Raw genomic sequence first — 26,001 nt, forward strand, 5'->3', positions numbered from 1 at the left:
CCAATGTGTGAGAGCTTGATGGAAATAGAGTCAGGTAGCAATGCAGAATCTAGAGGTGACGTGTATTGTGATTGTAGAGAGCGCATCTAGTGGGAGGCCCTGCAAAACGGTTCTAGGGAGACCTGCTGGGAGGCAACAATTGAAGCAACACGTGCTATTGATAATATGACTCCTGGAGACCTGACCAACTTAGACTTCAAAGTGGATGATACACCGTATGTCTGGATCTATTGGAAGTCACCAATACAGGTAAGAGGCTGAGGAGATCTTCTCAAGCAAATACTAGATATCACCCCAACCCATACCATTTTTCCAGACTAGTGATACAAGAAAAGAAAACAGCCACTACTGAACATGCAAGCCATCACAGCACAATTGAATCTACTAATCCAATGAAATGTTCTGACCTGAAGTGTGGACTTCCATTCTGCTCTGATGCTACTTGACCTGCTGTGCTTTTCCAGCATCACTCTTTATCTGACTCTCCAGCATGTGCAGTTCTCACTATCTCCAATCTACTAATCACACATCAGCTGGGCAAACAGTCACAGTGTGCTACTTGTAGTTGACAGAATCGTAAACTTCAATTAGGAAAATATGTAATGGAATCTCCAGCAACTGGTTGTGATGGTGAGGAACGGCCATGGGAGCAGTTGAATGGATCCAGTCTGGAAGGAAAGGGTGTCTTCTTTGGAAGGAGGCCCCATAGGAGGAAGAAGCAGGAGGACAAAGGGTTCATTGATAAATATTAACCCCATGCTTCATTCATGTAAACAGTTGCTTGTTTAGTTTTCATTTTTATAACATCATCATGCAAGTGGAAAAAAAACCCCTCCTTGCTTCATGATCTTTGGGCTATCCCTGTGTTCAAATCTCATGTTACACAAGGATGGGAGAATTGGTCACAACACCACAGGGAAAGCCCAGAATCCTGACTCTGGCCATTACCCAATTACAGCAAAGTAAGTGGGTAAATGTATAATACAGGGGAATATGATGTTATTCACTTTGTTCATAAGAATAGATTAGTAGAATATTTTTAAAAGTTGAAATTTTCAGAGTTAAGAATTTTATAACTCTAAGTGTTCAGAGTATTGGGTGTTTTTGTACAAGGAATCTAAAAGTTTGCACACAGGTAAGCAATCAGGAAGACAAGTAACATGTTGGCCTTTATTATGAGGGGAATAAGGAATAAAGAAGTCTTTCTACATTTGTGTAAGGTTTCAATGAGATTAAATCTGGAATACTGTGTGATGTTTCTTGGAGGTATAGCGAAGGTAGACTATATTGGTTCCTGGGGTGAGAAGATTATCAGATAGTGCGAGGATGGGTAAACACACCCTATATTTCCTGGGATTTAAAAAATGAGGTGTTTTAATTGAGACATAAAAGAGTGAGAAGGGACTTGATGCTAAGAAGGCTGAGAGTCTATTTTGGGATACCTAGACCAAGAGGATGTAGTTTTAGGATAAGGGGCCAATCATTTAGAAATGAGATGAGGAGACCATTGATTCACCTGGAGAATTGGGAACCTTTGGAATGCCACAGAGGGCTGTGGATACACCATTTTTGAATATGTTTAGGGCTGGGAAAGACAGACTGCTGGTCTCTGGAGGAATCAAGCTATATGGGGAGCAGGCAGGAAAATGGAGTTGCAACCCAATATCAGTCATTATCATATTGAATGAAGAAGGACATGTATGTGGTGAAATGGTATACTCTTCTACCTCTTGTGTTCTTATCCAGCACAATTATCATTTGTTTTATGTTATGGGATTCAAACTTTGGCTTCTCAATTATTAGTTCAATAATATAGCCACTATTTTCAGTAAACCATTTGATAAGGTTCCCCATGGTAGGCTATTGCTGAAAATACAGAGGGATGGGATTGAGGGTGATTTCATGGTTTGGATCAGAAATTGGCTAGCTGAAAGAAGACAGAGGGTGGTAGTTGATGGGAAATGTTCATCCTGGAGTTCAGTTACTAGTGGTGTACCACAAGGATTTGTTTTGGGCCACTGCTGTTTATCATTTTTACAAATGCCCTGGATGAGGGTGTAGAAGGATGGGTGAGTAAATTTATGGATGGCACTGAAGTCGCTGGACTGGTGGGCAGAGGGACATAGATCAGCTGCAGATTTGGACTGAGAGGTGGCAAATGGAGTATAATGCAGGAAAGTGTGAGGTGATTCACTTTGGAAGGAGTAACAGGAATACAGAGTACTGGCAGTGTGGATTGTTTTTAGGTTAGATTCCCTACTATATGGAAACAGGCCCTTTAACCCAACAAGTCCACACTGACCCATTCCCCTACATTTTACCCCTGCTTAATGCACCTAACACTATGAGCAATTTAGCGTGGCCAATTAACCTGGCCTGCACATCTTTGGATTGTGGGAGGAAACTAAAGCATCCAAATGAAACCCACGCAGCGAATGTGCAAGCTCCACACTGACAATCACCCAAGGAATTGAACCCAGACCCCTGATGCTGTGAAGCAGCAGTGCTAACCACTGAGCCAACATGCCACCCTAATGAGCAGAGAGATCTCGGTGTCTATGATCCCTGAAAGTTGCCACGCAGTTTGATAAGATTGTTAAGAAGGCATATGGTATGTTAGCTTTTATTGGTAGAGGGATTGAGTTTTGGAGCCATGAGGTCCTGATGTAGCTGTACTAATTTCTAGTGAGGCCACATTTGGAGTATTGCATACAGTTCTGGTCACCGCATTATAGGAAGGATGTGGAAGCTTTGGAAAGGGTACAGAGGAGATTTACCAGGATATTGCCTGGTATGGAGGGAAGGTCTTATGAGGAAAGACTAAGGGATTTGAGGCTGTTTTCATTCCAGAGAAGAAGATTAAAAAGTGATATAATAGCAATATGCATGGTGATTGGAGGATTAGATAGGGTGGACAATGAGAACCTTTTTCCTCAGATGGTGATGGCTAGCATGAGGGGAGATAGCTTTAAATTGAGGGGAGATAGATATAAGACAGATATCAGGGGAATGTTCTTTACTCAGAGTAGTAAGGGCGTGCAATGCTCTGCCTGCAACAGTAGTGGACTTGCCAACATTAAGGGCATTTAAATGGTCATTGGTTAGGCATATGGATGATAATGGAATAGTGTAGGTTAGATGAGCTTTAGATTGGTTTCACAGTCAGTGCAACATCGAGGGTCACAGGGTTTGTACTAGGCTGTAACATTCTATATTCTATGTTCTACAATAATGTACCAGTGAAGAAATAATTTGATTTCTATTGTTAATGCAATGGATGTGGATGTTGAAGTTACATAGAGCCAATGCATTGTGCTTTTATAGAGAACACTGCCTGGTAAAGATTTAACTAAAGATCTGGTCTTGATGATCCTGCTGTATTGTTCTTGCTGCCTGCAGGAGTAACCCATGAAACAGGAATTCAAATCTCATCATGGCAGTTTCTGAATTTGAATTCCATTTCAAAGAAATGTGAAAAATGAAAAATGGTACCTGTAAAATGACTATGAAGTTGTCAATTGTTATTATAATTCCATTGGTCTGTTAGAGAAGGTAATCCACTATCTTTGTTTCATCTGACCTATGTGTGACTCCAGTCACTCAACAATGTCATTGATTCTAAGCTATCCTCTGAAATGGCCTAACAAGCCTCTGAGTTATATCAAGCTGCAACTACAAAGTATTCAGGGCAACAAGGAGTGGACAATAAATGCCAACACTGCAGCAACGTTCAGGCCCAGAGAGCAAATTATTTAAAAAGATTCAGTTATGAAGGTGTGAAGGGAGCTGATGTGTTGTCATGGAATAAGACCCAGTCGCATTAGAGAGATTTAAACAATCCTTGGATAAACACATGGATGATAATGGGATAGTGTAGAGGGACAAGCTGAGAGTAGTTCACAGGTTGGCGCAACATCGAAGGCCCAAGGGTCTGTTCTGCACTGTATTGTTCTATGTTCTAAGATGGGTTGTGGTTTGAGAGAATATCCTTGATTTGTAAATGGGAGAAAACAGCACCTTTGAATACTATGTAGGAGCAATGATTTGAGTTCTGACGCCTCTTTGTATGTGAGCATTGATTATCTTGGTCAGATTCGTGGATGGTTGGTTCCAGTTGAGCAAATGTCCTTTTGTAAATCTTGCTAAATCCAAATTTCCCTGAAGTATAAGTTTTGAAGAGAACAGACTGGGATAATTTGTCTTGATTCCCAATCTTGAGCCTGCTGCAATGCAACCTTGACTGGGAAAAATGTCTGTATGCTCAACACCTTGATGGTTCCCTCAATAAACAGGAAAAAAAACAGTTCAATGGAGCTGCACAGCTTCATAAGGTGTGCGGACCACTTTTTTGAGCTTTCAGTATCCATGGGAGATTGAGTTAGGCTTTCTTCCTCAGTACCCAGTACCTCAATATTATCCTGCCTTCAATGGGCAGCAGAAAGTCAAGTTGTGTAGTTCAGTGTTTAAATGCAAGAAACTTAATCCCTAAGCCAATGCCTGAAGTCAGTTTCAATGCAATGAGTACCCTGCCTCATGAATGCTCCACATTAGAAAGAAAGGACACATTGATCCCTCTGCCACATTGTATCTTGAGACATAAAGCTGCAGATGCTGGAATCCAAGTTGACTCTTGAAACATTGACTTCTCCACCTCCTGAAGTTGCCTGGCTTGCTGAGTTTTTCCAGCCTCCTGTTTGGTTACATTGTATCTTGAAGCCTAATTTAAATTTAATTGCTGGCTGAACAGGTTTTCAAGGTTTGGGAAATCTAGCTGGGAATAAAAAGGGGTTAATGCCTCCGAAAGGTAACGTGCTTTTTAAAAGTGTGTTTCCCTTGCACCTCAGTGAGAATCTTGGCCTCCACACACCCAATCTTGACTTTCATTCAGACCCCTCACCCCTGAGATTGGTGCAAGTCCCAGTCTACCGCTTGCTAATTCCTGTCTATTCCCCGGGTCTGTCCCCTGCTTTCAAGGTTGCAAAATCCCACACCCAGCTGGGAAGAAAACATGAACATGGATCTGGTATTAAATCTGGCACTATATCCACATCCTGAGCCTGCTGCCAGATTTCGTAAGCAATGCCAGATTTTCCATTTCACACATCCAGCTAGCTGTGGCAATATCAGAGCCCAGGTGTTGATATGATTTAATTTATAATTTATGGCTATAGAAAGTTTAGTTTTATTCATTTCCAGAATGCGGATGTTGCTGGCCAAGCCAACATATAATATCCATCCCTAATTGCCGAGAGGGCAACTAAGTATGAACCAAATTACTGTGTGTCTGGAGTTGCATGTAGGCCAGGCAGGTAAAGATGGCAGATTTCCTTTCATAAATCCAGGTGGGTTTTAAACAAAAATTGACTCTTGACATTTGACCAGTATTAAGTCCAGATTTTTACTCACTTCGAATCTCTGCCATAGAGGGATCAGAACCTTAGCTTTGGATTCTGGATTACTAGTCTAGTGACATTTCCAACATGACACTACCTCCCAGCGGTATTAAAACTCTCCAGAAAACCTTAGGCTCACAAACTCCTCACTTCCACTTTGAACAGATTAGTTTAGCTGAAGTGGTATAGTTCAGGGATAGGCAGGAATGTGAAGTTGAGATCACCAACGGAACAGCCATGATTTTATTGAAAGGAAGGGCAGGCTAGAGGGGCTGAATGGGCTACTGCTGATCCTAGTCTGTATGGTTGTATGTGCTCTATCTGTTCTAACAGATTGCACTAGCAATGCAAGGCCAGGAAGCTTACATCTGCGGCTCTACTCAGACATTCCAAAGGAGGTCAGCAGGGCTGTGTTACAGGGGAACTCCCAATGCATGATTCTCTGTGTCAACTCTTGCAGCCCCACAACTCTCAGATATCAATGCTCCTCCAATTCTACCTCCTTGAGCAATGCTGATTTTAATCTCTGCCCCATTAATGGCTACGAATTCAGTTGTTGATAAACTAGTTCTAGAATCCCATCCCTAAACTCTCCCTTTTCTCCTTTTCCCTCCTTTAAGACCCTCCTTAAAACCTATCTCTCTGAAAACACTTTTGACCACACGGCCTAACATTTCATTACACGTATCAGTGTTAAATTCTTCTTTGTACCAATTCTGTGAAGCAATTTGCAATATTTGATAATGTTTAAAATGCTGCATAAAGACAAGTTGTTGTTGAATATTTAAAAAGTATGTAGGAACTCTACAGGCAGAGTGGGGCGTTGTGTGTTTTGAGTTGTGAAAAGCTCACTAGTTTTACTGCCAAATACATTTCTTGTGCTTGTAGCATTTATGCAAAAAAAAACGTGTTTTTGTTGAAATGTGTTAATGTTGTAGTCCTCTCCTCCAAGAGTGTGATTACAGATTTAACTTGTGAGGGCCAGGCAAGGGGCTTGATTTGATATTCAAAATTCTACCTCCAAACAACTAATACCCAGCCACCATAACAATAATGCTGGTGATTCAGTGACCTCTGGACTAGGCTCCCAACAGAAGTTGGCTTAAAATGTAGAAATCATAGACGGGTTACATTATTTGTTATGTAACATCTCCTTCTGGAATGTGCCTTTACAAAGGAAATTTGGAGAGATATGCAATGGTTTGTGTGCTCTGTAGTCTGTTCACCAGGATGCACACCAAGATAAGTATGCCTGAAGCACCATCAACTCAGTGAAAGACATTCTTTACTGCTTTTCATATATTCCATTCATATTAATTTAGAATGGCATTTTTCCAGATCAGCGTACCACAGGATTGCAATGTGACTCAACTAAGGTCTCTTTTGTGCATGTGTGACTTTCATTTGAAGTATTATTTTTTATTATTTATTTCAATGAAAAGGGAAGGTATGGAAAACATTGTATTTTCTGGGAAATTTTGCATAAGCATGATGTGATCTGTTATGAAAATAGTGCAAAAGACATTTCAGGAACAACCATTTGCGTAGATTATCTCTTTCAGGCAGAAATGAAATGGTGCTTCAGCTGACTAAGTTGATGCCTCCACACTAGTGTTGAAGACTGGTGTTCCTCCAGTACTGCATCATTCAGTTTAGCATCTATCCGCAATCTCGGAACCTTCCATTCAAACATCACCCAATCTCGCATCTAATTGCTACTTTATCATTCCCTGCCCTACTTTATGATTAATTAGATTAGATTTCCTATAGTATGGGAACAGGCCCTTCGGCCTAACTGACCTTCTGAAGAGTAACCTATTTCCTCTAATACACCTAACACTATGGACAATTTAGCATTGCCAATTCACCTGGCCTGCACATCGTTGGACTGTGGCAGGAAACTGGAACACCTGAAGGAAACCCACGCAGACACAGGGAGAATGTGCAAACTCCACGCAAACAGTCACCCAAGGCTGGAATCGAACCTGGGACCCTGGTGGATAAGCTCCTTCAACTATTTAGGACCCCTTTGAGTAAGGGTTTTTTTAATTTAAATTTATATTCTCTAGCCTTATTGATTTTAAGATAGTAATCTGAATGCACTTATGTTGCAATATTGTTCTGAATTTATCTTATTCATGCAATGTATTCCTTTATACCAAGTAAACACATGCTCAACTCCTTCACTGAACTGTCAAGCTTAAGCATTGGTCTATCATGGTCATGGACCCCAAGATCCTTCTGTTCCTTTTTGGCAAAATGGGGGAACAGAGTGACCTTGGGATGCGTGTCCATAGATCTCTCAAAGTTGCCACCGAACTTGATAGGGTTGTCAAAAAGGTGTGTGATGTGTTGGTTTTCATTAGCAGGGGGATTGAGTTTAGGAGCTGTGAGGTTATGCTACAGCTTTATAGAGCCATGGTTAGACCACACTTGGAATATTGCATTCAGTTCTGGTTGCCTCATTATAGGAAGGATGTGGAAGTTTTAGAGGGGTGCAGAGGAGATTTACCAGGATGCTGCCTGGACTGGAAGAAGAAAGGTTAAGGAGTTAGGGCTTTTCTCATTTGAGTAAGCAGGATGAGAGGTGACTTGATAGAGGTGTACAAGATGAAGAGAGGAATAGATAGAGTCGATAGCGAGAGATTTTTTCCCAGGGCAGAAATGGATATTACGAGGGGGTATAATTTTAAGGTGATTGGAGGAAGGTTTAGGGGAGATGTCAGAGGTGGGTTCTTCACACAGAGAGTGGTGGGTGCATGGAATATACTGTTAGCAGTGATCATAAAGTAGATACATTAGACACATTTAAGCAACTTGTAGATACGCACATGGAAGATAATACAATGAAGAATATGTAGGTTAGCCTGATCTTAGGGTAGGATAAAAGTTCAGCTGTTCTATGTTCTACATTCTATCTTAATCATGTCTCAGATCTCTCAAAGTCTAACATGAAGCCTACCTGCATGTGTAGACATGATTTTTTCGGACACTTCTCCTGAAGAAGCCTTTGCATCCATCACAGCTAGATGCACCGTAGTGTTTCCCTGTTGCACGGTCACCACAGATTGAGCACATGGCATTGATACCATTGTTCATCAACACAGTAATATTACTCACTTCTGATGGAATAGTCTCTGTGTAGCAAAAAAGAAAATGCAGTACAGGCATTAGAATTTCAATACTCATTACCTGCTCAAATACTTATCCTTTGCCAATGAAAAGGGAGCACCCAACAGACTTAGACTCCAAACAGTGCGGAAACAGGTCTTTCAGCCCAACAAGTCCACACTGACCCTCTGAAGAGTATCCCACCCAGACCCCTACATTTACCCCGACTAATGCACCTAAACTCCACATCCCTGAATACTATGAGCAATTTAGCATGGCCAAATCAGCAAATTTTGATGACTTACATGTTAGGTTTCTGTTCGTAAGGCCTGTCAAGGTTCCTTGTGCAACCTTCCCAAACTTGCTTCAACACCCAATGGCACCTTGGTCATCGCAGTGTCTCACTAACTAAAGGCAAAAGCACTTGGCATTGCTGGGATAGACTGGGATCCTTGGCACTGACACCACGTTTAAAACCCAGCTGTGTACCCTATCCAGCATTGACAATCTGCAAATCCTTTCATTGGGCATATAGTGGAAAAGAAACTACAAACCAACACTTCTCAAGGAACATAGATGACACAGCTGATAATTTATTGAACTTACAAGTGCAGATTCTAACATCTATTGTTGTTTAAATACAAAGCCACACAGCTTCCCTGTTCTTAGTCCCATCCCATTTATAATCCTGTCTGAGACAAGACTACACTTTTCCCAGTGCTCAGTGTGGTCTAATATCTTGAGAAAATCTTGAGAAAAGTTTGGACAACACTGAGCATTGGGAAAAATGTAGTCTTGGCTTAGACAGGGTTAAAATGTAGGGACTTCATACACTGGAAATGATTCAAATTGTTCAAGACATTCATTTTTATTCAGCAACACAAAAGAAAGCAAAAAAAAAAGACACAGCCTACAAGTTGTCACTAGCAGAGATATGGATATTGTCTTTTGAGGACCCACAATTACAGTCAAGGAGAGATCACAACTCACATCTGGTCAAACTAGGTATCAAGTCAAAGCAACCAGTTACATAAAGGTTGCGTGGAACTGTTACCTTAGTGGTCACTGGGATAGGGTGGCCACCAACCCCCACAGTGTCCCATTCCAGAAACTGTGACACTCTCACAGGACATCCCTTATCTCTTCATGTCATGGCTGTTCAGAATCTGCAGGATGCCACTGCTGCTCCTAACAGATCTGTATTTTTATTTAGGGGATGTGCATGTCACTATGCCACCATTTATTTCCCATTGCTAGTTGCCCTTGCGAAAGTTTTCTTAAATCACTGAAGTTCATGCACCATGGGTAGTCCACAATGTCCTTAGAAAGGGAATTCCAGGATTTTGACCCAGCAATACTGGAGGAATGAAACTAGGAGAAAGTGAGGACTGCAGATGCTGGAAATCAGAGCTTAAAAATGTGTTGCTTGAAAAGTGCAGCAGGTCAGGGAGCAGGAGAATTCCTGAAGAAGGGCTTATACCCGAAACATCGATTATCCTGCTCCTTTGATGCTGCCTAACCTGCTGCGCTTCACATTTTTAAATACTGGAGGAATGGCAATATACTTCCAAGTCTGGATGGTGAGTGACTGGGAGGGGAACTGGCAGACATTCCCATGTATCTGCTTCCTTTGAACTGCTAGATAATTGTGGTCATTGGTTTAGATGGTACTGCCCAAGGATCTTTGCTGAATTTCTGCAGTGTAACATGTGGCAAGTAACATATGTGCCACATAAATGACAGGGAATGACCATCTCCAATAAGAGACAACCTAACCACCACCCCTTGACATTCAATGGTGTTACCATCACTGAATCATCCACTTCATCATCCTGGGGGTCATTATTGACCAGAAACTCAACTGGACCAGCCACATAAACACAATGGCTATAAAAGTAGTTCAGAGGCTAGGGGTCACTGCTTTGAGTAACTCACCTCCTGACTCCCCAAAGCCGGTCCACCATCTGCAGGGAACAAATTAGGAGCTGATGCAATACTCCCCATTTTCTTGAAAGAGTGCAGCGCCAACAACACTGAAATAGCTTGATATCATCCAGGACAAAGCAATCTACTTGTTTGGCACCACATCCACTAGCATGCAATCCATCCCCCACTGACACTCAGTAGCAGCAGTGTGTACTATCTACAAGATGCACTGCAGAAATACACCACAGATCCTCAGATACACCTTCCAAACCCAAGAATATTTCCATCTAGAAGGACAAGGGAAGCAGATACATGAGAACATAGCCACTTTCAAATTCCACTCAAAACCATCCTGACTTGGAAAAAAATCAACTTCCTCCACTATCATTTGTTCAAAATCCTGGAATTTCTTCCCTAAGGGCACTGTGGATTAACCCACAGGACATGGACTGCAGTGGTTCAAGAAGGCAGCTCCCCACCACCTTCTCAAGAGTATTTAGGGACAAACAATAAATGCTGACCTAGCCAGGGTCACCTACATTCCATGAATGAATATACAACATAAATGAGGTAACTGACGTCCAGCCAGTATATACCTGTACTGTATATACTCGAGTAATAGTCGATCTCATGTAAAAGTCGACTCCCTATTTGTGTCCAAATAATCTGGAATTTTCCATATATTTCATGTAAGAGTTGACCCTGTTCCTTCACAGGTAACAGATCAACGTTTATGAATCAGTGTGCCGACCATCACATCCCGCTCCAGCTTTCCAGTCTGTCAGTTACCAAAAGAGAAAATGCTGGAAAATCTCAGCAGGTCTGGCAGCATCTCTAAGGAGAGAAAAGAGCTGACGTTTTGAGTCTAACTGACCCTTTGTCAAACATCAAACATCAGCTCTTTTCTCTCTTTACAGATGCTGCCAGACCTGCTGAAATTTTCCAGTATTTTCTCTTTTTGTTTCAGATTTTCAGCATCCGCAGTAATTTGATTTTATCCAGTCTGTCAGTTGTTCCACTCTGCTCCCGGTCTTCCAGTCCACTGACTGTTAAATCCACTCTGGGTTTTCAGAATGGCCGTAATTTGTTTTTTTTTTCTTTGTTTACAGATCATTTGGGCTTCTAGTAATGATACGGTATGAATTTTGACGGGCATGAACTTCAGCCCCTCAAAGGTAGTATCCATATGATAGTCGACCCCATAAATTTCACCTTAAAAAGTAGTCAAAATAATTTGACTATTACTTGAGTATAGGAGAAAGTGAGGATTGCAAATGCTAGAGATCAGAGCTGAAAATGTGTTGCTGGAAAAGCGCAGCAGGTCAGGCAGCATCCAAGGAGCAGGAGAATCGACGTTTCGGGCACGAGCCCTTCCTGAAGAAGGAGAATGCTTCTCCTGCTCCTTGGATGCTGCCTGACCTGCTGCGCTATTACTTGAGTATATATAACAACTCCAACAAGCAAAGATTTCCTCCTGATACCCATTGATTCCAGTTTTGCCAGGGTTACTTGGTACCACACTCAGTGAAATTTGGCCTTAATGTGAAGATTTGTCATTCTAACCTCCCTTCTAGAATTCAGTTCTTTTGTCCATGTTTGAACCAAGGCTGGAATGAGGTCAGGAGCTGAGTGGCCCTGGTGGAACCCAAACTGGGTATCACTAAGCACGTTATTGCTAAGCAGGTGCTGTTTGATAACACTGTTGATGGCACCTCCTATCACCTTACTTATGAGTGAGAGGAGACTGATGGGGTGATAATCAGCCATGTTGGATTTGCCCTGCTTTTTCTGGTCATATCAGTAACCCTCAACGTTTAGCAATTTTTCGTATTGTCAAGCAGTTTTGAGTGTTATAGCTATTCTGGAACATGGGGGCATGGTGAGTATGGAACATACATCTTCAGTACTGTTGCTGGAATATTGTCATGGCTGTCAGCCTTTGCAGTATCCAGTGGCTCCAGCCAAGTTTTCATATAATGTGGAGAGAATCATATTGACAGAAGACAGACATCTGTGATCTTGGGATCCTCTGGGAGAGGCTGAAATGGATTATTCACGCGGCACTTCTGCGTGATGATTGCTGTGAATACTTCAGCCTTACCTTTTACACTGATGTGTTGGCCTTCCCCATAATACGTGTGGGATAATTCTGGAGCCTGCTTCTCCAGTGAATTGTTAAGTTGCCCACTACCAATCACAACCAGATGTGGCTGGTCCACAAAGGTTGTTACAATTACAACATTTAAAAGGCATCTGGATGAATATGAATAGGAAGGATTTAGAGAGATATGGGCCAAGTGCTGGCAAATGGGACTTGATTAGTTTAGGATATTTGGTCAGCACGTCTGAGTTAATAGACAATAGACAATAGGTGCAGGAGTAGGCCATTCTGTCCATCAAGCCTGCACCACCATTCAATATGATCATGGCTGATCATCCTTAATCAGTATCCTGTTCCTGCCTTATCTCCATAACCCTTGATTCCACTGTCCTTGAGAGTTCTATCCAACTCTTTCTTAAATGAATCCAGAGACTGGGCCTCCACTGCCCTCTGGGGCAGAGCATTCCACACAGCCACCACTCTCTGGGTGAAGAAGTTTCTCTTCATCTCTGGCCTAAATGGTCTACCCCGTATTTTTAAGCTGTGTCCTCTGGTTCGACACTCACCCATCAGCGGAAACATGTTTCCTACCTCCAGAGTGTCCAATCCTTTAATAATCTTATATGTCTCAATCAGATCCACTCTCAGTCTTCTAAACTCAAGGGTATACAAGCCCAGTCGCTCCAGTCTTTCAGCGCAAGGTAGTCCCGCCAGTCCAGGAATTGACCTTGTGAACCTATGTTGCACTCCCTCAATAGCCAGAATGTCTTTCCTCAAATTTGAAGACCAGAACTGCACACAATACTCCATGTGTGGTCTCACCAGGGCCCTGTACAGCTGCAGAAGTGCCTCTTTGCTTCTATACTCAATTCCTCTTGTTACGAAGGCCAGCATGCTATTAGCCTTCTTCACTACCTGCTGTACCTGCATGCTTACCTTCATTGACTGGTGTACAAGAACACCCAGATCTCTTTGTACTGCCCCTTTACCTAAATGGATTCCATTTAGGTAGTAATCTGCCTTCCTGTTCTTGCCACCAAAGTGGATAACCATGCATTTATTCACATTAAACTGCATCTGCCATGCACCTGACCACTCAGCTAACCTGTCCAGGTCACCCTGTAATCTCCTAACATCCTCCTCACGTTTCACCCTGCCATCCAGCTTAGTATCATCAGCAAATTTGCTAATGTTACTATTAATACTATCTTCTAGATCATTAATATATATTGTAGAAAGCTACGGTCCCAGCACTGGTCTACGGTACCTGCGGTACCCCATGGTCACTGCCTGCCATTCCGAATTGGAGCCGTTTATCACTAGTCTTTGTTTCCTGTCAGCCAACCAATTTTCAATCCAAGTCACTACTTTGCCCCCAATACCATGCTTCCTAAGTTTGCTCACTAACCTCCTATGTGGGACTTCATCAAAAGCTTTCTGAAAGTCCAGGTACACTACGTCTACTGGATCTCCCTTGTCCATCTTCAGAGTTACATCCTCAAAAAATTCCAGAAAATTAGTCAAGCATGAGTTCCCCTTCATAAAGCCATGCTTACTCTGACCTATCTTGTTACTACTATCAAGATGTGTCATAATTTCATCCTTTATAATAGACTCCAGCATCTTTCCCACCACTGAAATCAGACTAACTGGTCTATAATTTCCTGCTTTCTCTCTCCCACCTTTCTTAAAAAGTGGTACAACATTAGCCACCCTCTAAACCGCTGGAACTGATCCCGAATCTATCGAACTCTGGAAAATAATCACCAATGCATCCACGATTTCTCGAGCCACCTCCTTCAATCCCATGGGATGTAGACCATCAGGCCCCGGGGACTCATCAACCTTCAGACCGAACAGTCTCTCCAACACCAATTCCTGGTAAATACAAATTCCCTTAAGTTCAGGTCCTTCAGCCACTGTTACCTCAGGGAGATTGCTTGTGTCTTCCCCAGTGAACACAGGTCTGAAGGACAATTCAACTCTTCTGCCATTTCTTTGTTCCCTGTAATATAGTTCCCTGTTTCTGTCTTCAAGGGCTCAATTTTAGACTTAACCATTTTTTTGCCTTTCACATACCTAAAAAGACTTTTACTACCCTCTTTAATATTTTTGGCCAGTTTACCTTCATATCTCATTTTTTCTCTGCGTATTTCCTTCATAGTAATCCACTGTTGTTCTTTAAAAGCTTCCCAGTCCTCCGTTTTCCCACTTATCTTTGCTATGTAATACTTTTTCTCTTTTAACTTTATATGTTTCTTAACTTCCCTTGTCAGCCACGGCCGCCCATGCTTCCTCCTAGGATCTTTCTTCCTTTTTGGAATGAACTGATCCTGCATCTTCTGCATTATACACAGAAATATCTGCCATTGTTCCTCCACTGTCATCCTTGCTAAGGTATTGCACCATTGAACTTTGGCCAGCTCCTCCCTCATAGCTCCACAGTTCCCTGTATTCAACAGAAATATTGTCAGTTCCGATTGTACCCTCTCCCTCTCAAATTGGAGATTGAAGCTTATTGTATTATGGTCACTAATTCCCAATGGCTCCTTCACTTCGAGTTCCCTGATCAATTCTGGTTCGTTGCACAATACCAGATCCAGAATTGTCTTCTCCCTGATAGGCTCCCGCACCAGCTGTTCTAAGAATCCATCTCGGAGGCACTCCATAAAGTCTCTTTCTTGAGGTCCATTACCATCCTGATTCTCCCAGTCTACCTGCATGTTGAAATCCCCCATAACAAATGTAGTAATATCTTTGCGACAGGCCAATTTCAGTTCCTGATTCAACTTACATCCGGCATCCTGGCTACTGTTTGGGGGCCTGTAGGTAACTCCCAAGAGGGTCTTTTTACCCTTAGAATTTCTCAGCTCTATCCACACTGACTCTACATCCCCTGATTCTAGGTCCCCCCGCGCAAGGGACTCAATATCATCCCTTACCAACATGGCCACCCCAACCCCTCTGCCCATCAGTCTGTCCTTACGATAGCACGTGTAACCTTGAATATTCATTTCCCAGGCCCTGTCCACTTGAAGCCACGTCTCAGTTATCCCCACAATATCGTATCTGCCAATTTCCAAAAGAGCCTCAAGCTCAACCATCTTATTTCTAATGCTTTGTGCATTCATATATAGTATTTTTAATTTGTTACTGCCCTCACCCTTCCCATCAACTCCTATTTCACTCATCCTTACAGCATGATCCCTTTATGAGTTGGACCAAAGAGTCTGTTTCCGTGCTGTACATCTCTATGACTCTATTATCCATTATTAATTAATTAACTCTGTCTTTCTGCTTCTGCTTTTGGCACATGCCTAGTCCTGTATGGTTGCTTCACCAGAATAACACCTTATTTTTAGACACTGCTCTTGGCATGCTTTCTTGCACTCTTCATTGAGCCAACCAATCATTTCCCATTTCTGATTGTCAATCACACACCTTATCTACTGTGTCCCATCTCCTCCGATGTGCTAACATCACCCATCTTATTTATTGAGATGTCCCTTCACAATTATTGTAACCGCTGCATTCCAGCATGCTGCCTTTTATCCTCACAGCTGACTGTCCCAACTTCCCCATCACACCGATGGTCCCTGATGACATTCATTGAGCTCTTCACCAGGAGTGGCCATGTTCCACCCACACCCCTAACTGTTTTTGACAGACAACCTGGACTGATGACTGACCAGACCCCTGGCTGCTCGCATGCAGCTCTTTGATTGACTGACCGTGGCGTCCCAGTTTGTTTGCATTCAACCTGCAAGACGGACTGTGTGGTCTGTGGTGATAAGGACCCCTGATCACAACTATTCCAAGTGTCCAACTGACAGTGTCCAAGCCTCTGGACTGATAGCAGAGGCTGCCCTTTACTTACTGTGCCCGGAGCCCCTAACCAAAGCCTGTTTTCTTTGACTTGACAGAAGTCTACTCGCCATAGACTTTGAGACTGGCATCAGTGGGTCGATGCACATGTAGTGTGTTTGCCTTATATGCTGCTAGACCATGGTGGAGTGGTGCGATTGACATATCACCTTGTAATACAACAGTGTGTTCACCCATTGACTGGTGACTGCAGATAACCATGACAGCCTGCCTGGCTTTGTGTCTATGCAAAACAGAATGACACGATTCAGTCACTAATATCTGGCTCATGGATCAAAGAGCAAAAGGCAAGGCAAAGCAGGGGAGCTGTGAGCATACAAGCTGTGAACACAAAGTGAGTGAGTGCTCAGAGAGCGAAGGACCAGTCTTGAGATGCAGCCTGGCCATATTAATGAACTCAGTGCCTGTGCCTGTGTGTTCTGGAGGCAGTATTCCAATGAAACATGCTGGCACACTCCAAAATGGAACATTGAAGTGCAGCACCATGTTGCAAGTAGATCAGCGATGTGCCATGAAGTTGTCATGATGATGGTAGATGTCAGATGCCAATGTCTATGGATGGGATTGCATGCTGGGTATGTTGGTGACATGAATAGAATATGTGCTGACAGTGGGTGAGTAGTTGGTGACTGCTGTCTCATATAGGGGTACAGATGATCAAGCAACGAGCTGGTGTCACCAAGAAACCGCTCTGACTGTCACGTTGGAAATTGGCCATTTTGTTTCTATCTGGGGGGGGGGGTGTTGGGAGAATGGAATGCTGTACATTAATAAGGCATTTTGGTGAATAATGAGAGGGTAATATGTGCAAATAGTCCCCTTGCCTCTCACAAGTGAAAATTCCATTGTGCCATTCGACACGTGGTTAGAAAATGGATCTCTTTCCTCACACATTTGGGAGATTCCTGACAGGTCATTGCACTCAGTTTTCTCGCCAATGCTTACATTGTTTAGTGACAGGAAGATACTAATCTCTGTGATTAACACACGAAAACAAGCCCTAATACAGCTGTATCTTAAAACTCTACACTAATGCAGAACAATTGGCATGGAAACTGCATTTTCCAAGTGTCTCCCAGGACAAGGAACCTCACCCACTGTCAGCCCATATACTATTCATGAGAAGAAGGTCTCATACTCAATTTCATGACTTTCAATAAAGTCCCACTGACAAAAAAACTTTGCCCATTGTAAATTACTGTTTCTATTTGAGGGTAAAGTTGAGAGGATTTGGGTTAAACGGCAATGTTCACAATCACAAACATTATACAGTCATAACGATCATTTGAAGTATAGTCATTGTTGGAATGTTAGAATCTTGGCAGCCAATTTACACACAGATCACAGATGCAACTACCAAATGATCAGTTTGTTTATCTGAAATGCATATTGAGCAGGCTATGGGGAATGCTCCCTAACTCTTCTGAAAAATAAGTTCAAGGGGATTTTTTTACAGACAGACACATTTGAAAGGACAGACAGTGCAGATCCACTATCATATTTGAATAGTACCTCCAGAATGTAACATATTCAACATGTTGCATATGTACAAAACTGCGAGTAACATAGCACCAGCTGCACTGTTAGCCTTGCTAATGCATTGTAGGAAATAGTCTTAACAATTCACTTAAGCACTTCATCATTTAAAACATTTTGTGTTACATTTATGCAGCTCCATCCTCACATTTATTTCCATACAATAATATATCTCTCATTTCTCACAGTATATTTCAATTTCCTTCATTAGTTTCAATCATTTTTCTACGTTCGGAAACTTAGCAATAAAATTGGGAAGCCGGTTAAAAGAGGAATGTTCCACAAACATTAAATTGCATTCACTAATTCCAATAATAATGATTATGAACCATTAGAGATTACTTATCATTGTTTGTAACACTAGATTTTGACTGTGTTCTAGGATGGGAAAATGCATAATGGGTGAGGATCAGTAACCATTCATTTGAATAAGTTTTTTTAAATTTAAAATTTATTGTTATTCTTGAGGCATTTGAAAATACATTTGCAAGGATGCCGCAGGGTGACATAAGTCTTACCTAGTCTTCCTTCTCAATTTCAAACAATTCCTTACCTCATCAAAAATAAAATCACGTAGTGATATAATTGAGTTAAAAATCACACAACACCAGGTTATAGTCCAACAGGTTGATTTGAAAGCACTAACTTTCAGAGTGCTGCTCCTTCACTAAGTTGTTGTGAAGCCTCCACAACCACCTGATGAAAGAGCAGTGCTCCAAAAGCTAGTGCTTTCAATTAAACCTGTTGGACTATAACCTGATATTGTGTGGTTTTTAACTTTGTACACCCCAGTCCAACACCGGCATCTCCAAATCATGATATAATTAAAACTGACAAACCTAACATCATGTATTAATGCGATGGAGCAATGAACCATTATAGTTCAATGTGCTTAAATATGTTGTGATATAAAATTATATTCCCTTGAATGCTGTTAAAGAGTATCATTTTTCTATGGGGAGTCTAATATGATAGCAGCTTCATCAGATTGGATTGTTTTTTGATACATATTATGTACATATTCTTTAAACAAATTCTAATTTTGGTCAAATATTTGGGGCTGTGCTCATAGGTTAAGCTTGGAATGTAATAGGCTTGGCGGAGAGCCCAGAATCCCATAAATGGTTTTATTTTGTCATAGAATTCCTACAGTGTGGAAATAGGCCATTTGGTCCAACAAGCCCACACCGACCCATTCCCCTACTTTTCTATGTTTACCCCTAACATACACACACCTGAACACTATGAGCAATTTGGTATGGCCAGTTCACCTAACCTGCACATCTTTGGACTGTGGGAGGAAACCTACACAGACATGGGAAAGAACATGCAAACTCCTGAGGCTGGAAGCAAACCTGAGTTCCGGGCATTGTGAGGCAGCAGTGCTAACCATTGAGTCAATGTTCACACAGCAAGGGAGAAGTGAAAACTTTAACTTACAACTTCTGTGTAAAGTGTGTACTGGATCAATAATCATAGAAGTGTCATGAGTTGGCATAGAGAGTGTGATGGGTGATTTGGACTGGGTGGGGCAGGGACATGTGTTGGCATGGAGGCAGCATGTAGAATGGCTAGGGGTGAGAGGCAGTGTGAGAGCTAGAGTGTCTAAAGTATTAGCAAATAACTGGGACAAAGTCCGGAGAGCCAAGTCTGGCCAGTTAAACTGCCCGCGTTGACACTAAGCCAAACATATGGCTGCATGCAGTCTATTGAGCAGTACTCACGGCTGAACTGATTTTAACCTCAATTTTTCATTCTTGCCTACTCCCGATAAATGTTCACGACTTTGCTTACCAATTTCTGCTTTAAAAGTAAGCAAAGATTCTGTCTCCATTGCCTTTTGAGGGAAACAGCTCTAAAAGCACTCAACCCTGTGAGAGAAAAGCATTTCTCCTTATCTCTGTCTGAAATGGGTGAACCATTATTTGTAAACAGTGACCTTAAGCCTAGATTACTCCATGGAAAAGTAAAGGTAACATCACCATAAATTATAAAATCAAAGGTAAAGGAGAAGGTAGGCCTGCTGGTTAGTGATGGGATTGATTGTTACTAGAACATTAAAGGAATAGACAGAATTTGTGAATGCCATACTGTATCAGGGAACCATAAGGGTGTAGAGAAACCTGATAATAGATAAAGATTTTGTATCTTAATGCATGAAGCATTCCAAACAAGATAGATGAATTGATGGTACAAATCTTGGCAAATCGAGGTTATAAAGCCTTTAAAATAGTTAACGGGGGGAGAGGGGCCAGCAAAGGTTATTAAAGTTTCCAAAAAAAGTAATGGTGTACGGAAAGGTCAGGAATCTAATTTCAGACACAGCAAATAAGGAGCCAACTATGAGAAAAGGGGCAGTCAACGTAGGAATGAGGGTGTTATGCTTAAATGTTCACATATATGATACAAGGGTAAATGAGCTTGTGGTGCAGAGTGAAATGGATGGGATGTTGTGGTTATCACAGAGATGTGGCTGTAAGGGGAACTAAATAAGTAAGGATACCCATCCAATCAGAAGAACAGGCAGGTGGACAGATGGGACAGGATTGCCTTCTTAGTAAGAAATGAAATGAAATTGATAATGAGAGGTTATATAGGATGGAAGGCGTAGAATCTGTGTGGCTGGAGTTGCGGAACCGCCAAGGAGAAAATACCTTGATAGAAGTTATGTGCAGGCCTCCTAAGTGCCTGTGTATGTGCGTGCATGTGAGAGTGTATAGTGTAGTGGGGTTACCTGAAGTGTGACACGAACCCAAGGTCCCGGTTGAGGCCATTTCCACGGGTACCGAAGTTGGCTATCAGACTCTGCTCGGGCACTTTGTGTTGTTGCCTATCCTGAAGTCCCCCTTGAAAGATAGTCACCTGAAGATGCTGAAGAAGGGCTTATGCCCAAAACGTCGAATCTCCTATTCCTTGGATGCTGCCTGACCTGCTGCACTTTTCCAGCAACACATTTTCAGCTCTGATCTCCAGCATCTGCAGACCTCACTTTCTCCTCCAGTCACCTGAAGATCCAAGGCCCGAAGTCCCTGACCGCTGAAGTGCGTTTCCCCCACTGAGAGGGAACACTCCTGTCTGGTGATTGTTGCGTGGTGTTGTTGATTTTTAACTTTGTCCATCCCAGTCCAACATCGGCTCCACCACATCCTTACAGTAATCATGGGTGACTTCAATTTGCAGATGGGCTGGAAAAATTAGTTTTTTCCGTGTCCCATGAAATGGATTCCGTGGAATATTTGGAGCAGTTTGTAGTAGAACCCATAGGGATTTGGTGATGTGTAAGAGGCAGGCCTGATGAGGGGACTTAATGTGAAGGATCCCTTAGGGAGCAGTGACCATAACATAACAGAATTCATCCTGCAGATTCAGAGGGAGAAGCTGGAATCATATAACAATATTTCAGTTGAGTGAAGGTAAGTACAAAGATATGAGGGAATAGCTGGCCAGAGTTGAGTCGAAGGGAAGCCAACAGGGAAGATGGTGGGGTAAAAAATGAGGTCTGCAGATGCTGGAGATCACAGCTGCAAATGTGTTGCTGGTCAAAGCACAGCAGGCCAGGCAGCATCTCAGGAATAGAGAATTCGACGTTTCGAGCATAAGCCCTTCATCAGGAAATGGGGAAGATGGTGGAGCAGCAATGGCAGGGGTCTCTGGGGGTAATTCAGGAAGGTGCATGAGAAATTCATCCCAATGATGAAGAAACATACTGAGGAGAGGATAAGGCAACAATAGCTGACAAGGGAAGTCAGCCATAGCACAGAAGCAAAAGAAAAAGCATACAATATGGTGGAGATCAGTGAAAAGCCAGAGGACTGGGAAGCCTTCAAATACTAGCAGAGGATAATTTTAAAAAAGCAATAAGGAGGAAGAGGATAAAATACGAGAGGAAGCTAGTTGGTAATATGAAAGAAGATTGCAAGAGTGTTTTAGATATTTAAAAGGTAGAGAGGCAAAAAAGGTATTGGACCACTGGAAAATGAGGCTGCAGAAGGAGTACTGGGGAATAAAGAAATGGTAGAGGAATTGAATAGGTACTTTGCATCAGGTTTCATGGTGGAAGACACCAGCAGCATACCAGAACTTCGAGAGAGTCCGGGGGCAGAGGTGAATGTAATGGCTAACACGAAAGAGAAGGTGCTGGAGATGCTAAAAGGTTTTGAGGTGGATAAATCACCCAGATCAGGTAGATTACACCCCAGGTTTCTGAAGGAGATGGCTGAGGAGATTGTGAAGGCACTGGCAGTAATCTTTCAGGAATCAATGGAGTCAGACAGAATCCTGGAGGATTGGAAAATTGTAATGTCACAAACCTGTTAAAAAAAGGAGGGAAACAGAAAACAGGAAACCATAAACCAGTTAGCCTGATCTCAGTTGTTAAGGTTTTAGAATCCATTATTCAGAATGAGATTGCAGAGGACTTGGAAGTGACTGGTAAAATAGGGCTGGGTTTTGCAAAGGGGAGATCACACCTGTCAAACCTGTTAGAACTTTTTAAGGAGGTAACGAGCAAGTTACTCAAAAGAGAGCCAGTGGACATGATTTATTTGGATTTCTAGAAGGCCTTTGACGCATTGCTGCACATAAAACAGCTCAATAAGAGCCCATGGTATTCGAGGCAAGGTGCTGGAATGGTTAGAGGATTGACTGATTGGCAGAAGGCAGATAGTACAGATAAAGGGTTATTTTTCAGGATAGCAGTTCTGCAGGAGTCAGTGTTGGGCCCACAACTGTTCACATTATACATTAACAATCTGGACAAAGGAACTGTGGGAATTTTGCTAGGTTTGCAGATGACACGAAGATAGATGAAGGGACAGGTAGTGAAGTGGAGAGGCTACAGGAGGAACCGGACAGTCTAGGAGAGTGGGTAAAGAATTGGCAGATGGAATACAATGTGGGAAAGTGTGAGGCTTTGCACTTTAACAGGAAGAATAGAGGTTATACAATTTACCAAATGGCAGAAAGTTTTGAAATTTGAAGCACAAAGGGACTTGACAGTCCTGATTCAGGATTCTTTTAAGGTTAACATGCAGGCTCTGTGGTTAGGACTGCTGCCTCACAGCGCCAGGGACTTGGGTTTGATTTCAGCCTTGGGTGACTGTGTGGGTTTTCTCTGGGTGCTGCAATTTCCTCCCACAGTCCAAAGGTGTGCAGGTTAGGTGAATTGGCCATGCTAAATTGCCCATTGTGTTCAGGGATGTGTAGGTTTACATACATTAGTCAAGGGAAATGTAGAACAATGGGGTAGGGGAATGGATCTGGGTGGGCTATTCTTTGGAGGGTCAGTGTGGACTTGGGACAAATGACCTGTTTCCATGCTGTAAGGATTCTATGACAAGGGCAGAGATATACTGCTGCAGGTGTAATAAGTCTCTAGTCAGGCTACGTTTGAAATGTTGTGAGCAAATTCTAGGCCCCACGTACAACGTAGGATATGTTAGCCCTGGAAAGGGTCCAGAGGAGGTTTACAAGAATGATTCTGGGGATGATGGGCTTGTCATATGAGAAGCAATTGAGGACGCTTGGTCTGTACTCAATGGAGGATGGTGGGGAATCTCATTGAAACTTACAGAATACTGAGAAGTCTAGATAGAGTTGATGTGGAAAAGATGTTTCCACGAGAAGGAGAAACTGGAACCCAAGAAGACAACTTCAGAGTGAAGGAATGACCCTTTAAAACTGAGATGAGAAGTAATTTCTTCGGCCAGTGGGTGGGGAATTTGTGCAATTGTTTGCCACAGAGGTCTGTGGAGGCCTTGATATTGGGCATATTTAAGATAGAAATAGATAGGGTCTTTATAGAACATATAAAGCACAGAAAAATACAGCACAAGAACAGGCCCAACAGCCCACCATGTTAATGCTGACCATGATGCCGTTGAACTAATCCCATCTGCCATTTGCATATGGTTCACTCCCCTTTATTCCCTGTCTGTTCATGTGTCACTCTAAATGCCTCTTAAATGTTGGATCTGCTTCTGCCACCTTCCCTGGCAACATGCTCAAGGCACTTACCACCCTCTGTGGGAAAAACTGTGGCACACATCACCTTTAAACTTTCCCTCTCTCAGTTTGAACCTATACCCTGTTGCATTTGGCACTTCCACCTGGGAAACAGACTCTGACTATCCACCCTATCCATGCCTCTTATAATTTTATATCCCTATCAGGTCACCCCACTCAGCCTTCCTCACTCTCACAATTAGTAAGGGGTCCAAGTTTGCGGGAAGAAGGCAAGAGAATGCATTTGGAAAAGATATCAGCCATAATTAAATAGCAGAGAAGCCTTGATGGGCCGAATGGCCTAATTTGCTCCTATATCTTATCATCATATGAGGCGAATAGTTTTAGAGGTATGAGTTTAACCTCAGGGTCACCACCCCTCGAACAAGGGTGATGTCGAGAAGGCAGGACCTTCATGGTAACCTCAGCAAGTGCAGGATGAAAGGTGTGTACGAGGTCTCATTCTCCCACCAGAGGTAGCATCAGCCTGGATTTCCTGACAATCAGATAATCATTTCTGAAGTGAAGATGGAAGTAGCATCTTGGGAGCCAATGGAACGCCCATCTTAACTGATGCCTGAACTTTCATGGAAAATTGAAGATTCCGCTGATATGTTTGCCCCTGACATAATTGCCCACACCTGGAATCTACTCACCTATCTTCCTACCCCCTGACATATTACCTATACTCACCTGGTACCCAACACAACTAGTGCCTTACTTACCTGGCATCTTTCCCATATTCACCTGGCACTTTACCTACCTGGTGCCCGACACTCCTACCCAACTGGTACAATCACCTCACAATTACCTTATGTACTTTCCCTTTCACAGGAGCTGGCAAAGTGCCTGTCTACAATGGTTGACTTTCCTACCAGGGAATCAAGCAGCTGACTGCTGTCAATAGGGGTCATGGTTTGTCTTTCCACAGCAGTTCTGTATGACGAGGGACCCATCAGAATTTCTGAAGAAGCCCTGATCATACTCTCCTCAGAAATGTGGAACTCTTTCATTTCGTCAGAAAGTGGGTTGGGGGGGGGGAGACAATCTACATGTGATTGCCAATCCTTGGAAAATCCACCCATCCTTTCCACATCCATCCTGTCCAGTCTCCTCAGGGCCTTGAATGTTGAATTCAAATCACTTTTTACTCTCCTAAATTCCAGCAAGTACAAGCCCAGGTGGTGCAATCTTTCCTTATATGACAGCGTGCTTATTCCATCTTTCCTTCCCATTCACCTTTATACCCTTAAGCCGAAATTGGGTTTGATGGGGCACCTTTTACCATAGCTGATTCGGGAAAATTTCCCAAGCCAGTTAAATCTGAGCAAGCTTGAAGATAAAAATGCAGCCCAGGATCTCTGACAATGCAACATTTCTTTATGACTTTATTAAGTATCAAACTAAATCATAAGTCTGAGCCATGAGTGTGAGCTCTAATTTAAAAGCTGTTATCACAGCCTTTTCTCTAGATCAATACTTTTGGATATGAATCTGTTGTTTATTTCTACATGAACTAAGCTGACTGCTCTTTGTTTTTGTTAATTCCAAAGGAATTGGAGCAAATTTTCTGCTTTCATTTCAGCTCATTATCAAAGCTTTGTTTAAATTCTGTATTCTTAAGATCCCCCAATGGCGCATATATTCTTTACAGATCATTCTGCTATAATGTGCGTTTCATCAAAGCGAATTGGCTGTAATACGATTGACAAATAGACAATATTTCTATAACACAAACGTTTAAAATGTGTGTTGGCTATAATGTGATTACATCAGCAACACTTTATGTGCTATTTTTATTGTGTAATTTTTATCTAGTGCAGGGTCACACAAGAATGCAACCATTACGTTATAGGTGAAATGACTGTAATTTGGATCCCTCGGACATTTGAGGATAATGAACACAGACACACAAACATCAGTACGGTTGGTCCAGTTTAATTCTCATAAATATTCAAGTATTCTGCTAACAAAAGACATATGTGGATTTGCTATTCTGCACATTGGCCATGAAATCAAGAGGTTTTCTTTCATAGCTCACATACT

General features: G+C 42.3%; 1 protein-coding gene across 1 annotated transcript in view; it reads right to left on the minus strand.

Moving 5' to 3' along the window:
* The window catches only part of LOC132823656 (hepatocyte nuclear factor 4-beta-like), a 72,353-nt gene that overhangs the window by 31,050 nt on the left and 15,302 nt on the right, over positions 1-26,001 (minus strand). Inside the window, exon 2 of the mRNA XM_060837605.1 lies at positions 8,356-8,530. Within this exon, the coding sequence (XP_060693588.1) occupies positions 8,356-8,530 (175 nt within the window). The remainder of the gene's footprint in view (positions 1-8,355; positions 8,531-26,001) is intronic.

Source organism: Hemiscyllium ocellatum, chromosome 17, assembly GCF_020745735.1.
Source record: "Hemiscyllium ocellatum isolate sHemOce1 chromosome 17, sHemOce1.pat.X.cur, whole genome shotgun sequence".
NCBI classification, from domain to species: domain Eukaryota; kingdom Metazoa; phylum Chordata; class Chondrichthyes; order Orectolobiformes; family Hemiscylliidae; genus Hemiscyllium; species Hemiscyllium ocellatum.